This window comes from Suncus etruscus, chromosome 8 (genome assembly GCF_024139225.1).
Source record: "Suncus etruscus isolate mSunEtr1 chromosome 8, mSunEtr1.pri.cur, whole genome shotgun sequence".
Lineage (NCBI taxonomy): Eukaryota > Metazoa > Chordata > Mammalia > Eulipotyphla > Soricidae > Suncus > Suncus etruscus.
In genome coordinates this window covers 4,822,732-4,839,470 of record NC_064855.1, presented here as the reverse complement: position 1 = coordinate 4,839,470, position 16,739 = coordinate 4,822,732, and the positions used below count along the sequence as shown (strand labels likewise).

The following is a 16,739-nucleotide window of genomic DNA, read 5'->3' as shown; positions in this document are numbered from 1 at the left end:
CAATGTAATTTACTGTCTTCAAAGAATTAAAAAAAATACAATCATTTTGTTTGTTCATATCATAAAATGAAAAAAAATAAAACTGCTTTTTCAGATAAATGATCATGAAATTATCTTTTACATAATAGAATATTGTATCTATATTTTCTTTGCAAAGTCAAACACTCCCTTTGTGTCTATGTTGGTCAAAGGAGATCAAAACTTGGTGACCTTTTCTAATTTCAAGCTCTGTGTCCTAAGTCTACTGTCTCGTTAGGCAGAACAAATCTTTTGATTATTCGTAAAGTCCTTACTCTAAATAAAATGAAAGCATTTTTACATAATTTAGTATTTTAGTTTATGTCATTCTAGTTTTAGATTTCTGGTAATGTCAAGCTATTTCCAAATTTGACATTGAGGCCAAAGTAATGAAAATGTCAGAGAGGAACTTTCGTAAGCTTCAATTAGCTTTTTAAGTGTTGAATCAACAGCTAACAATTTTGTGTTGACCTGCCAAGTCTTGATCGGAAGATTGTGACCTTAGAATGCAAATACTCTAATAGCAGGTTTTGTAGGAGAGTGACAACTAATAGCTGCTATGTTATATTTGCATGGGACTTGAAAAGCAATATATATTTTTCCTTTAAAAAGACACAGTAATGGAAAGTCATACTTCAGTACAGTCCTCCTCTTTACAGCCTCTGATGAAGAATCCTATTTTAAGAAATTGATCGAGAAAGAAATGAGTTCCACGCTGTTCGGCCATTCCTAACTAAGGCTCAAGTCTTGTTCTTCTGGGTAGTAAATTTAAGCTAAGTTTTCATCCCCATCCATCTTCTTGGATGACCATCTCTGGACTACCAAAAAAATAAAGTTGTTTTTTTTTTTTTAACTTTGATGACTTTTCTGATGATTCTAAACAAAAGAAGAATTTATCCTCATCTTTCTCAAGGAAATAAAGAAATGTGGAAAAAGGAATCACATAGTAATTCTGACATTTTATTTTCCATATCTAGCAATGAAGTCATGATACATAAATGATGAAATTCAATCACTAGTAATTCTAAGGATAGTATTTTCTAAAAGTAAATGCCTATGAGTTTGTGTGCTTGTTTTCTGAATACATCTAGTTGATTTCTTATTGTTGCCTGTCTTATGTGAAATGAAGTGTTTTAATATGCATAATAGGTAGAATATGGAGACTTTCCTCTCCATTCCTGTATTAAAGGTACTGTAGATAAAATTCTTAAAATCAAAATACTGAATTTATTTTACAAGCATGTTTAGTTTTCAGAGAGCATGCTATAAAAATAAGAAAATAATTTAAAAGTTTATCTATTTCCTATGTGCATAAAGAATATGTGAAGTTAATCTGTTTAGCAGATATTTTGCTCTCAAAATAGTGCAAATATACAACTTTTATATAAAATGTATTCTTTATATAAATTATGCCTCTTGCTGCTGGATAGTTACTTAATTCTAAAAGACATACTTGAATCTTCTCTCAGAGATTGTTTTTTGTAATTACTTTTGGTAGAAATAGACCTATGGCATCTTGAACACCTCATTCATTTTCAGAAATGCATAATCTCTTGTAATAGATGAGAAAGTGGTACCTGAGTGTGATAGTCCCCCAAATTCAATTGAAAACTCCCAAAAGAGAGAGTGGGTCAGACATTGTTTATATGTGCAAGAAATATATCAAAACAGAAAAGTTGGATGTTGCATCCCTGTAAATCATTTGCTTTGATTAAAATTGATATGACAATATGTTTTTTCATTTGTCTTTTCCTGTTGTTTGTTGTTATTTATATGTTGATACATTGTACTGATATATTATTAAATAAAATCGATTGAGAAATCCATTTATTCATTCATAAATATTTATTAAGCGTCTGCTATGTGCTAGGTAGGCACTATTACAAAAGCTGGGGCTGTATTAAAGGAAAAATATAGTCCCAAAGCTATCACTCAAGTGAACAATTCTAGTGAGAGAAAAGAGAAGCAAAATAAACAAACTTGAGGTCAAGCAATAGAACAATTGGAAGGCATTTGCCTTGCATGCAGTTGACCCAGGTTTGATCCCAGGCATCCCATCAGATCCCCTGAGTACCTCTAGGAGTAATTTTTGAGCACAAAGCCAGGAGTAACCCCTGAACACCACTAGGTATGACCCAAGTAAAGCTTATTAAGTATAACTTTGGGGCAGCCGGAGAGATAGCATGGAGGTAAGGCGTTTGCCTTTCATGCAGAAGGTCAGTGGTTCAAATCCCGGCATCCCATATGGTCCCCCGAGCCTGCCAGGAGCAATTTCTGAGCGTGGAGCCAGGAGTAACCCCTGAGAGCTTCCGGGTGTGACCCCCAAAAAGAAACAAAAACAAAAATATATATATATAATTTTTGACTAAAATATGACTTTAGCTTTTACTATTGAAAATCATTGTTTCTTACATGTTTATTGAAATTACTTTTGTTAGAAATGGTAGACATGGGGCCGGGAAGGTGGCGCTACAGGTTAGGTGTCTGCCTTGCAAGCGGATGGACCGCGGTTCGATCCCCCAGTGTCCCATATGGTCCTCCCAAGCCAGGGGTGATTTCTGAGCACATAGGCAGGAGTAACCCCTGAGCGTCAAACGGGTGTGGCCCAAAAACCAAAAAAAAAAAAAAAAAAAAGAAATGGTAGACATATTATATGCCTGTAATGTGATGGTTTTAATGACAGATTTTATCTCCTTGAGTATGGTCTACTTAAATCTAAGTAATAAATAGAATCAATATTATCCCCATATGAGAATTATGAGAACAAATTTGCAAGGTCTGATATTTTAGACTCAGATGATCATAATTTTTATTTTTTAAATATCTTACTGTCTACAGCTGGTGACAAGGTTGATTGAATTGTTTGCATTCAAAATATTTTTTTAAATGTAAGGAAGCCATATCTATGCCATGTAGTTTGAAAAGAAGTAATAGGTTTAGGGCAAGGAAAGTGTGGTCCTTTTTCTCTGTAACCTCAAACCTTATTTTCTGAACTCTAGAAAAGGGAGAAATATGCAATGACATTTCAATCAAATGCTGCCTACTGAAATTAAATGCTTATTTTACATGGTTCCATTTAAGAGCCTATGTCTTACCATTAATCCAAACTTGTTTCATTACAGCTTAAAATTTTGTTCTAAATCTAAACAGAATTTATTGCATTTGAATCCCCCAGAGTTTGATTTTTTAATTGTTGAGATGTTTTATATTTTATTGTCTCTATGTAGTTTTTAGACATTCTATGCAATGTACATATGCATATATGATAAATTATCAATGACTATTTGTATGTCATATATATGTACATGAAGAAAAAATGCCTATTTATTTTTTCTTTGTACAAAATAGTTATTTCCTCCAATTTGACACCTTCATCTGGATGGCTTAAAGCTCCATTGTTTTTAAATACCATATATTGAATAATCTTAATATTATGCAGTCATTAGATATTTTTCTGATTTAATGGCACTTTATTTTCTACCTTAAAGAACTTTACCCATAGATTAAATTATCAACATCAATTAAGTAAGATTCTTAAAGATTAGCCTCAAAGTTCTCAGTCATTTAAGTTAAAAAGGCATAGAAGGGGCCAGAGTGGTTGGGCATTTGCCTTGCATGTGGATGACCTAGAATGAACTACCGTTCGATCCCAGGGTGTCCCACATGGTCCCCTGAGTCAGGAGCGATTTCTGAGTGCAGAACCAGGAGTAAGCCCTGAGTTTCACTGGGTGTGGCCCCAAAACCAGAAAATAAAAAAACCTGCATAGAAAATATATTTGATACTATTGATCTTACTATTTTAACCATTTAAAGCATGATGATTCCGGGGCCCGAGAGATAGCCTGGAGGAAAGGCATTTGCCTTGAGTACAGAAGGTTGGTGGTTCAAATCCAGGCATCCCATATGGTCCCCTGAGCCTGCCAGGAGCGATTTCTGAGCATAGAGCCAGGAGTAATCCCTGAGCGCGGCCAGGTGTGACCCAAAAAACAAAAAAAAAAAAATCATGACGACTATATTTATGATATTTAGATGATCTTAAGTTAAGGCCTTTATAAGCATATTTTGATTCAATAAGTATATTCTGTGATAAAATAATTCAAAAAAGTTTTAATGAGAAAATATTGAGAATAATTTAATTTATTTACAGAAGCTACTTTATGCATAAACCATAATATGAGTTGAGACAGTGATCTTTCCTGGAAAAAATATGGCAGATTTAGAACACTATAATCACAGGCATTGTAGAAATAAGCTCACAGTAGCTGTGAAGTAATGACTGGTCAAATTCAATAAAATGAAATGCTTTTAGACACTTGATTATGTGAACCTCAGATAGAATTTGAGATTTCTGAGCGCATAGTCAGGAGTAACCCTTGAGCATCACCTGGTGTGGCAAAACAACAATAACAACAACAACAAAGTAAATAAAATGAGAATTAGTGTATGCTGCCATAGTTTTAGCAAAGTAAATCACCTTCTAATTTAAAGTCCAAAGTGCGAGTTCAATTCCCCTAATTGTTTGCTAAGGAAAAGAAAAAAATCTTAAGGATGCTGAATGCGGGCCCGGAGAGATAGCACAGCTTGCAAGGCAAACACCCGATCCAGGACCAAAGGTGGTTGGTTCGAATCCCGGTGTCCCATATGGTCCCCTGTGCCTGCCAGGAGCGACTTCTGAGCAGACAGCCAGTAGTGACCCCTGAGCACCGCTGGGTGTGGCCCAAAAACCAAATTAAAAAAAAAAAATGCTGAATGCATGTTTTATAAATCATAATTAAAAATGTTTTATCAATAGTTTAATGAATTAAGAACAACTAATCTTCATGACCTTATAACTCATACAGGTCATTTTGGTCTAAAAATAGCTAGAAATCCTGAAAAACTGACCAGGAATTCTCCATATGTTGATTGATCACCAGGAATAAACTTGAATGTGTGGCTCTGAATCATTTGTAAAATAAAGTGCTTTTTGTAGGCAAGTTTCTAAAGTGCAAGATTTTTAAATGGTTTCCTTTGGGGGTGTATATGTTCAGTCTATGTAAAATGAAAATTGCATTTTTATTATTATCAACCACAAATAAGTGATTTCATTTTATAGAGTTTTTCACAAAATCTATCCTATTTTCTCTTACTTGCTTCAGAAACTCAATGGGAATGCCATTTGAAATCTATGAAGGAAAATTATCAGCATTCTCTGGAGGTATATTGGGTGGGTGGGTGCCACATCTGGCAGTGCTCAGGGATATCTTCTGGCTCTTTATTCAGAAATTACTCCTGACAGTGCTCGGGGGACCAGATGGGATGACAGGAACCAAGCCTGTTTGGCCACGTGCAATGCCTTCCCCACTGTAGTATTGCTCCAGACTCTGGAGCAATTTTTAAAACAATAAAAATTTACGAAGCAAAACCCCAAATATTGGGCAATTTTAGAAAGGACATTTGATGAAAATAAGTCTATAAAAATGTTTTCAACGATTGATGCATTTCTTTTGAGCTTGCCTCCTTTGGGAAAAGTGTCTTGCTAAACAAATACCAGAGGACAAAGAGAAATGATAAAGTTCCTCTCTTAGCAGGGCCAAAACAAGATACAAAGACATGGTGAAGTGCGAACTTGAATCAATTTTGTGTTACATGACGCTGACTTTTTAGTACTTAATTTCATAAAATACTTTACAAGTAATCATCCTTTTGTCAAGGTTTGTAGCTTAGACTTCTCTGGCCAATTATTAATGGATATTTTTTATCACAGTCCAAGTGCTAGGTATGTAATAAAACTCAATAGAAAAATATTTTAATTGTTTCATTGAGTATGCAATGTAAAAGCAATTTATATTTGCATATATTTCTATATTCTCCTGCTTTTCTTATTTCTAACCACGCAAAGTCTTTGTCTATGACACTAAAGAAAATTTTGTTGTCAGGTTCTGAAACTGAGAAGTTACATAAAGATTTTGAATGTTTTATAATCTCTCCTTTACAGTTCTACCTCTCTCATTATAGGAATCCCCATATGTTATGTACAAGAAAAATCATGAAATGTTTGAAGGAAATGACAAGTATGAAGGATACTGTGTAGATTTGGCATCTGAAATTGCAAAACATATTGGTATCAAGTATAAAATTGCCATTGTCCCTGATGGAAAATATGGAGCAAGGGATGCAGACACAAAAATCTGGAATGGGATGGTAGGAGAACTTGTTTATGGGGTAAGCAAATCCATTTATTGAAGATTTTACTTACATATGCCTGGAGCTGCTTTTCACTTGGGGACATCTCAATTTTTCAATATCTGATGCTCTCTTTTTAAGGTACACTTACATTTACAAAGGCATGTAGTATGTTTAAATGTTTCTCTGCTTCGTTAACAATGCATTAACACTCTAATCTTCAAAAATGAAAATAAAACTCATGAAAGGAAACTATGTTTGGGAATCCTCCTCCCCAGGAAAGAAGGAAGATGGAAGACTTAGAGCATAACTCAAACCCACAAATGGGTCGTCATTTTAAATGCAAGCCACACTTCTTGAGCTTCTTTGCTTCTCTGCCTTGCTTCTCAGACCATGGAGCTGGACCATTATCCACACTGCCCAGGATAGAAGCTGTGAACTCAGCAGCAAGAGGAAACCAAGATGAAAGAGACATCAGTTAGTTCTTGTACCATTAAAAAGAGCTGCTGCTGATTACGTTACTTCCTCGACATTTTTTAGGAATGAAATACTTCTATAAGTATTTTACTGAATCACCATGGTTACAAGGTTGTAACCATGATCGAGTTTCAGTCATAGAATGTACACCACCCTTCACTAGTGCACATTTCCCACCACCAATGTCCCAGTTTTCTTCCCATCACCACCCCTCGAATGAAAATGTTTCAAAGCAAAATGTGCTTGATCAGTAGGGCTCATTATCTACTCAATTTCTAAATCATGTGTTCCTTCAGCTTTTTAGAGTGAGTGGATTTTAGATGTGAAAAATTGCCCAGGTTGTTAGAACTAATTTACTTCATTTCTCCCCCAAAACACTAGTATTTTGTCTAAAAATTAAACGTAGGCTGCCTATTAGTTATGGATAAAATAACTAAACCGAGGTTCTAGAGCATTTGTTACCTATTTCTCATCATCTAGAGTAGTTTCTATTCATTGGGTCAAGCCAACTCTGTCTTTTTCCAGCATCCTTGACCCCGTCTTACTGGCATTCTGTTTCAGTGATGAAAACAAATACCAATCGCGTTGATTGTGTCATTAGTACTTGTCATAATAGCAGAAAGTTCCAACATTGTGGCTTTCCTGTAGAGAATAGTGAAAAGAATCTATCCATTCTCTAAGCAATGCAGTCTCCTAGACAGCAAAGTCAGTAACCAGGAATCAGATTTCTTACATCTTACTTCTTACACATTTCTTTCCTGCCCCTATTAGGAACATACTGTGATCACGCCATCAGATGGTGACCATGAAGCTCAGAATCCCACACTAATTGCAAGTCTTTCTGCCCATCTAGCCCTCAAACACAAAAATAATCACTGACCTTGTGCAGTGCACAGTGGCCGACTTCTCAGGTTCAAGGCAGACTTCTCAGGTTCAAGTCTTGGTAGCTGTGTCTGTGTGCAGACTTCTCAGGTTCAAGTCTTGGTAGCTGTGTCTGTGTGCTGATGTTGCTTTTCCCAAGAGGCTATTCTCCAGCACATTCCATGGTGCATCATTCCATGGTGCATTAGCCCCAGACTCCAAATGTTATATGTAAAAATGCTGCTTCAAACGCCTCCCTTGAGCTGTAATCAAAACTGGAATCTGACCAAGCTCCTGCAGAGGGTATTCTCACACTTCATTTTGGAAACTGAGCCAGGCACTGCAGCTACCCTGTGTGTCCTGTCTTCATTTGCCTCCTTCAAAGAACAGGTCCCAAGCCCCAAAATGACCTCTGGACCACCTTAGGACAGTTCCTGCCTTCCAGCATTGCTGTTGGAAGCTGCCTGGTGTCTCTTCACTTGATTTCCCTTGGTCTTATTATAGCTTTTACCTCACTAATGGCAATTTGTATGGATGAAGAATTTCACAAGACATATGCAGAACAATGTAGTGTATTAAAGTAGTCTCTGTAAAAAAACATGATGGTTTTCAGGCTCATTGTTTGCAGCAATTTCTTTCCTTTTAAAGTAAACTATCATAAACTTTTTCATGTGTAAGTCAACAGTTTACAGGTGTTTGTTCGTTTTTTTAACCGTACTTCATTGTTTTCAGAGGTGAGGTGACATTAAATAAACACATTATTTAACGGATTAAAGCATGATTTTCAACCTTTCAGTAAAACATGTTAACCTGTTTAAAATGTATCCTTACAATAGTAGAATGAGTAAACAGGAAATAAGATATTCTTTTTAAATAAGATTTGGAAAATGGCTCAGAAAAAATCACAGAATGAAAATAAGCTGGTGTCTTATGGCCATATTATCTGAGAATCGAATTCACTGTTCCAAAACTCTTTTCCAGAATAAAAGTAGAAAAATCGAAGTGTGTGAATAAGAAGAAATAATGGTCAATTTCCAGATTTTTGTGTGTGCACTGAATTGGAAAATGTTGTCAAACAACGTGTTTCTTCTCTCTTACAAATGTGGGCCTTGTGGTATATTTTCTCATAAGTGGAAAGGAATATAAAAGAAAGAACTACTTGAAAAAGTGCAGTCCATAATATTAAGAGATGCCCAAGTAATGAATCAGCAGCTGCGTTTAAAATTTAGCGAGATGGCTGGAGAAGAGCAGCCTTCCTGTTCTTGAAATTCAGCCTCATGGAAAAGCTATTAAATCTCCTCTGCTCTCTCCCAGATCATTACAATCAAAGACACTTATTTGAATTCGAGTTATTTTTACCTTTATCTTCTGTTTCTCTATTTCTCTTTCTCCTTCTATCTACTAGTACCAATAAAAAATTATTCTGTGGAATGTAAGTGATACCGTATGAAAACAAACCTACTGTTGCTGTTTGTATTTATGACTGACCTTGAACTCATTGTTAATAGCCCAAATGTAGAATTTATGCATAAAAGTTAATTGTCAGTGCATTCCCCCACCCCCAGTGCTGAATGCATCCTAAATACCATTAACCTGTTTCTATGTGTTTCCATGTGTGTTTTCTCTTATAGAAAGCAGAGATTGCCATTGCCCCTCTGACGATCACTTTGGTCCGAGAGGAGGTCATTGACTTCTCTAAACCCTTCATGAGCTTGGGCATATCTATCATGATCAAAAAGCCTCAGAAATCTAAACCAGGAGTGTTTTCCTTCTTGGACCCTCTGGCCTATGAGATCTGGATGTGCATTGTCTTTGCCTACATTGGTGTCAGCGTGGTCTTGTTCCTAGTCAGTAGGTTCAGTCCCTACGAGTGGCACACGGAAGAGCCAGAGGATGGAAAGGAAGGGCCCAGCGACCAGCCGCCCAACGAATTTGGCATCTTCAACAGCCTCTGGTTTTCCCTGGGTGCGTTCATGCAGCAAGGATGTGACATTTCACCCAGGTCAGTTCTAAGGCTCTTAAGTTCGTTGGCAGTTACCCAGAAAAACTTATGTGTTGTGCAGAACAAATCCGCCATACTGTTTTCCTGAAAGCAGAACCTTACTTGATATGTAGAGGAAATATTTTTACTTCCAAATTTAATCAAAGAACATTGCTAGTCAGCTTTTTCAACTTAATACAAACTGTGGATGATCTTATAGGTTAATGCTTCTGATCAAAAAGTAACATCTGCAATTCTTCAAAGCTCTCAAAAATCACTTACTATGATTCTTTCACAAAATATTTTATTTTAAATTTAACTTAAGGGGATGGAGCGATAGCACAGTGGGTAGGGCATTTGCCTTTTATGCAGATGACACAGGTTCAATCCCCAGCATCCCATATGGTCCCTTGAGTCTGCCAGGAGTGATTTTTGAGCTCAGTCAGGAGTGACCTGAGCTCTGCCAATTATAGTCCAAAAATTCAAAATAAATAAGTTTAACTGAAGGGAGAGTTCTACCTTAGATGAATCTATAACCTGAATTAGTATATTAGGTACTGGGCTTACATTGTTTTATATAACAATACAGAAACTAAGAAGTAGGAATTTTAAGGCTATAAATACCATGGAAAATACATATTCCTGAATATTAAAAAATGTCTTAAAACAGTTTTACACAATAAATCTTGTTAATCTGATGGCCACAAGTATTAATAGATCCTAAATTTTATTCATTATATTATATTTTCCCCTCTAAATTGATTTCCATCAACATGTCCTTGATGGTCAAATAAAGAGAGAGCTTTATTATGTCAGTATATAAAAATCACTATAAGAGATAACTTATTTTCTACTCAGATCAAAGATGAACTAAAAAGAAAATAAAATGAAACAAACAAAAAAAAAAACAATCCTCCACTATGGTCACTAAAAATAAATTCTTGACCTTCATTTGGTTTAGTTCACTTTAGTCCAGATGAAGATGTTCATCTTCCTGAATTAAGGTATAAGAATCAATGCTTTCAGGAAGATTGTCTACCAACTTGTATAAAATCTAAGATTCACTCCATAGTAAAATGTTTTCTTATCTATCATCAAGAGAGAAGCAGCTTTCTATTTCACCATGATACTTCATATTGCCTCATCAACCCTGAGTTGTATCCCAAACTTAGAGATGCTGTAATGTAAAAGGAGTTGGTTATCAATGGATTTATGTATGGAAAAACATTTTATTGCACATTTCTGCCAATAAAACAATAAAATAAAATGTCCCTTTCCTTTTTTGGAAAAAAAATGGTGTGTATGCCATTCATACATTGAATATAGCACAAAAGACGTGCTTTCTATAAATTGAGAAAAAAAATACAGCGAATGGGAACCAGGGGCCAAGTGGTCTCAAGTGCATTGGGTAGAAGAAAAAAAGATCAGAACTAAATATCCAAGCCAATAACAATAGAATCAAGAAGCCCAAACTAAGGGTGGAGGTATGAGATGCATGCTGGGAACTTTGATGGAGGGAGGTCAGCACTGGTGGTAGGAATGGCCCTAATTCACTGTAACTATATGCTTGAAGTACAACTATGAAGGACTTGTAATTCACAATGGTCTCAAAAAGTTTTTAAAAATACATCAAGTTATAAAGAAACATGAATAATTCTTGAGAAAATTAACATAAAGTGAAATAATACTGGGGCCAGAGCATTGGCACAGCAGGTATAGCACTTACCTTGCATGTCACTGATCTGGGTTTGATCCCCAGGATCCCATACGTTCCCTCAAGCCCATCACAGGTAATTCCTGAGTACAGAGCCAGGTGTAACCCCAGAGCATTGCCAGGTGTGGTCCCAAAACCAACATTAGTCAACTATTAACTATGAATAGTAACTATTGAGTTAACATTATTTTAAGCACACTGAATTAATGATGTTTCTTATATTTCCCTATATTGAATTTGAGGAAGGAAAATGCACATTATCTTGTCCATCTTTAGATCCCTCTCAGGTCGAATTGTTGGCGGTGTTTGGTGGTTCTTTACCCTCATCATCATCTCATCTTATACTGCCAATCTCGCTGCTTTCCTAACGGTTGAGAGAATGGTCTCACCCATAGAAAGTGCAGAAGACCTGGCCAAGCAGACAGAAATTGCCTATGGAACACTGGATTCAGGGTCAACAAAAGAATTCTTCAGAGTAAGTTAAGGAAAACTGATAGTTAAAAGTTTAGAATGTGAATACTCAGGTCATTCTTTTCAACAATTAAAAGGTTCTAGTTACTGTAGGTTCTGTGAATACAGTGTTAAGTGTAATGCTAATATTGCTACCTTTTTGATGAGCACTTTGGTTTTCAAAAACTCACTGATTCACCGAAATTGTATTAAGGTCTTCACCTAATAAAAAAGAACAAGAAGGAGCTGAAGTGGTGGCGTAAACGATAGGGCATCTGCCTTGCATGGGCTAACCTAGGATGAACCACTGTTCGATCCCCTAGCGTCCCATATGGTTCCCCGAGCCAGGAGCAATTTCTGAGCACATAGCCAAGAGTAACCCTTGAGCATCAAAACACACATGCCAAAACACACACGTGCGCACACACACACAAGAGTAAGCAGGTAAAATACACAACTTCATGATCTAATTTATCCTGAAGACTCCACCGTTGATAAGCCTATGATGATAACATGACTGGGAAGGTTATAGTTATGTATACTTAGGTACTAAGTGCATAAAAATGAAAAACAAGACCAGTAAAATACATTGAAAATACATTTAACTTAGTGCATTTGAAATACAGAACCTTAATTGCAGTTTTCTACCCTACATGCTGTATATTGTCCTGTAATCTATTCTATAATGATGGGTTTCAGAGCAGCATATTTGCCTTCTCACAGGATAATGAAAGCAAGAAATACCAAATTGAAGAAACTTTCATTTACCACTGTTTGGTGTTTCCTTTGTGCCCTTTGCTTTGCTTTTGCAAATGAAACTGGCAGCCATATAAAACTACGTCCTGCATAGGAGGAATGTCTCTTGATATGTCCAAAATGGCAGATTCTGTTCACAATTTTGTTGTTCCTTTATGAGAATTAATTTTTAATCAGTGAACTTTCTTTTACCCTGGTTCTGTTTAAACATGAAGATATATACTTACAAAGGTTTGATCTAAGACTTTTTCTGACTTCAGAAACAAGTTGAAACACAGTCAGAATGGAGACTGGAGAGATAATGTGATAGGTAGGGCACTTGTCTTTCAAGCAGCTGAGCCAGGTTTTTGGATTCTCATCACCCCAAAAGGTCCCCTCACCCTGCCACGAGTGATCCCTGAGCATAAAGCCAAGAGTAAGTCCTAAATAACACCAGGTCTGACCCAACCCAACAAGTCATAGCCATGAGAATGGCATATCCACAAATACTTAGGTAATAAATAGACATTTTATATTTAATGATAGTTCCTTTAAAATATTTAATCATTTATTATATATGATATGCCTTACATCTTAAGCTTTTGGCAGAAATATTAAGAGTCCTTAAAAGAAAATAGCATGGGTCTGGAGCAATAATAGTGCATAGGACCTTTACTTTGTACAGAGCTGGCCTGGGCTCCATCTCCAGCGTGATATCACATAAGGGCCCACAATTCTGCCCAGAAATAGTCAGAAGTAAGATCTGAGAACTGCTGGGCATGGCCCCAAACAATCAAAAAGTGTGCATTTGAAAGATTACATGGGACTCTCACTTCACTTGATATTTTTTGAGACAACAAAATGTCACATTCCTTAAACCAGCCTCAATTTTCATGTGTTTGAATTTAAGTAAGATATTTATCTTTTAAAAAGAGTTAATTACAGTATCCTTATAGTCTACAGATTCTAACATATGTTTATACCAAGAGAAAATCAGTCAAAAACAGTCAAACCCATCACTGTGCCTCGTTTGAAAAAGAAGTAAAGTTATGAACAATGTCCTTGCTTACAAGTAGAAGCATTTCTAGCAGCTATAATGTAAATATGCACAAGTTGATTAGATTATAATTATAGAACTTATAACTTTCTAAAACTGCAAAGAGTAACGATATATTTTATTAGTAATGTTCTCTTTGTAAACTATAGCTAATGAATGTTTTAACTTTGCAAGTACATTGAGTCTCTGAAGCTTAATAATAGAAAGGAAACGCTGACACATCTTTAGGTTAATTCAGTACCTGCTGTAAATGTGTTTTTAAAGGCTTCTATGCAAAAGTAAGTCCGTAGACTTTAGTGGCCTTGCCTAGAAACCAGTATGCATCCTCATCCAAACAGAATACATATCTGCACTATCATTTGCATTTTGCTTTAAAACGAATACTGGATTTCCATGAGCATCAAATATTCGTGGATTCATCATTTTTCCTTAAATAATAAAGGAGGAAAAAATAGTCCCATCGATTCCCTAAAGCTTTTCAAAAGCAATTCACTTAATGCTCTTTGACATCAAGCAGAATGAAAAATGTTTTCTATGTTCTTTATAGTTATAAGTGTTCAGCTTCTAAGAACTGCTGAGGTAGATAAGAGAACACACTGATAAGAAATATAGGAATAACGAAAGCTGCGTCTAGATTGATATACATAACCTGAACAAGCTCTTCAAAGCATATCCCTGTTTTCTTCCCTACCCCACTTCAGCTCTAAAATGGAAAGATTTTGATAAATATTGGTGCTTATTGTTGCAGAGCAGACTAAACCCTAATAGAGAGGAAAATCATTTTCCCTAACAGTACACTTTCAAGCAGGCTGCAATTTGAATTCTCTGATAAAAATCTCATTCATGGCTTAGCCTGAAATCTCCCTCCTCTCCTAAAGAAGATGACCTGGTTTAAATAAACCATTTGTCTGATGGATTGAGGAAACAGAATGTGAAAGGTATTTTTGTACTTGTCAAAAATGTTTTCTCTGAGGTGCTCAGTAATGGTGCATCTATCAGCTCCACTGATCTGCCTGAGGCAGTAACCTGTACCCAGAACTTGAGTACAACATAGCACTTATAATCAACTGGAGAGAAAATTAGGCCATGTGGGAAAACTGCTTCTGAATTCAACTATTATCCCCATAATGAAACCTCGGCTGTTACACATTTGAGGGCACCTCGTAAGCCTAAACATAGAGGCCTTTAACAAAAGTTTGTGTTTGTCAGTTAATAGCAGTCTTATTAGGATCCGTTTGCGTTACTATATACCCAGTTTGAACAAACGTTTTCATTTCAGTGAAAATTTTATCCTGTGCGTGAAGAGATCAATAGCTATCTTGGAGTTCATATTACCCAATAATTCACTGATCAGCTCCAAAAGATTATCCATTTTTCTGCACAAACTACAAGAAGAGGAAAATAACTCACCCTATGATAGTGAAAACATCAACTGTAGTAGCATGGCATTGATGTATATTTTTGTTAAAAGCAGTAGTGCGATTTTTATGATATTATTTGAGTAGTATATATTTAATACTAGGAATATTTTTAAAAATAAATAGTGCTTTAAAGTACTTTTTCATGCATTGAGTTTGATAATCAGTTTGAAACTATATCTGAGGTTAACTTTCTAATTTAAAAAGTTACATTTAATTACCTTTCCCTATTACCTTATATACATTTATTCCAATAACCTGAATTTTTTTTTGGTTTTGGGGTCACACCTGGCAGCGCTCAGGGGTCACTGCTGGCTCTACGCTCAGAAATCGCTCCTGGCAGGCTCAGGGGACCATATGGGATGCTGGGATTCGAACTGCCTTCCTTCTGCATGCTAGGCAAATGCTTTACCTCCATGCTATCTCTCCAGCCCTCTGATTTTATTTTTAAGTAAATAGCACAGTTGAAGATTGTAGGCACTCAGAAATACCATTGTCATTACATGTATGAACCTGCTGGGCTGCAGGCTTTTCTCAGGTTAGCCTGTCTCAGGGATATATAAGATTTTTTTATCTTCACCCCTTGCCATCACATATTAGACACAGTAATATTACTTCCAACTTTACCTCTTGGGTCCCTGCTTTCCACCACGTGGCCATGAACATATGTAACTCATATGCCTTATACTATAGTCAAATATATTACGTACATTATATGGCAGCAAATAGGAAAAATATTTCCCAAAGATTTCTTTCACCTTTATACCATCTTCCACTCTATTTTTAAATGCATATTAAAGCCATAGCCACCTAAATCAAGCATATCTATACTGCTGAATCTACTCTCTTCTGGTTATGGGTTGGACTCACTCAACTGCTTTTGCACTTAAAGTATATGCCACTCAATGTATCAAACAAATGCAGCATGACTGCCTTCCCATGAATAGTATAGGACTGGTCTTAAAATAGAATGGCCTAAGGACCTTTTACTCTTTTAAAAGCAAATAATTTTCTTAGTATTATGCTTATTGTATAATTCATTTATCTTCACAGATATCAAGAATCTAATTTTGGTAATATTAGTTGTTCCCTGTCCCTTTAGTAATACAATGGATAATAACTGTAAAATTGTTACTCAACTGAGCATAACTCTCTTAGTTTTATAATTGTTTGTTCTAATTAAAATAGTACTAATAATTTTGTATACAGTGTATGCCTAATTAATGTCTTTCCAATGCATCTATAAATTTAAACTATCAGAATAAACAAAAGAATAATCTTTAACAACTGGTCTAAAGGGTCTATAAATTTTAGAGTTTGGGATTCCTTGTAAGATGGGATAGTAAGTCCTCTGGAAGGAAATATTAGTCACAATAACACAAAATTAAAATCTGTCATTTATATTATCAAACAGGATCCATGCTTTTTTACTTTATTAAATAGATCCTTTGTGGAACATCTAAACTCGTTCAAATATATTTTCACTTTAAAAAATATGTGAGAATGGAAAAAATTAATGTAACTATAGATGCCAAGAAAAGGACTTCAGTGAAATAATAATTGGGAGTAAAGCAAACAGAGCTCAAATAATAAAAAATAAAGACATTTCAGTTGGGGGCTTGGAGACAGGCATGACTAACTCAAAATATAAAGTGAAAAAACACATAGCAGTGTTTTGTTTAAAGTTTTATGTATATTCAATTTGGAAAACTTGTCTCAAACTTTTTGGTTGAAATTTGAGTATGATTTTTGTTTTATGACATTTAGTTTATAAACTACATTAATGTATTTTCTTTTTGGTGTTCAACTCCTATCTTAACACTCCTGTAGCTATCGTACACACATTTACATGTGACTTTGAGC

General features: G+C 35.6%; 1 protein-coding gene across 8 annotated transcripts in view; it reads left to right on the top strand.

Annotated features, from left to right (window-relative positions):
- GRIA4 (glutamate ionotropic receptor AMPA type subunit 4) overlaps positions 1 to 16,739 on the top strand; it is a 295,854-nt gene that overhangs the window by 232,743 nt on the left and 46,372 nt on the right. For 7 of the 8 annotated variants that reach the window (XM_049778544.1, XM_049778545.1, XM_049778541.1 and 4 more), the window contains exons 11-13: positions 6,016 to 6,222; positions 9,153 to 9,523; positions 11,493 to 11,691. In XM_049778544.1, coding sequence (XP_049634501.1) covers positions 6,016 to 6,222; positions 9,153 to 9,523; positions 11,493 to 11,691 — 777 coding nt within the window. Of the gene's footprint in view, positions 1 to 677; positions 1,845 to 6,015; positions 6,223 to 9,152; positions 9,524 to 11,492; positions 11,692 to 16,739 lie in introns of those variants that run through there. The other variant, XM_049778548.1, reaches the window with a different exon arrangement.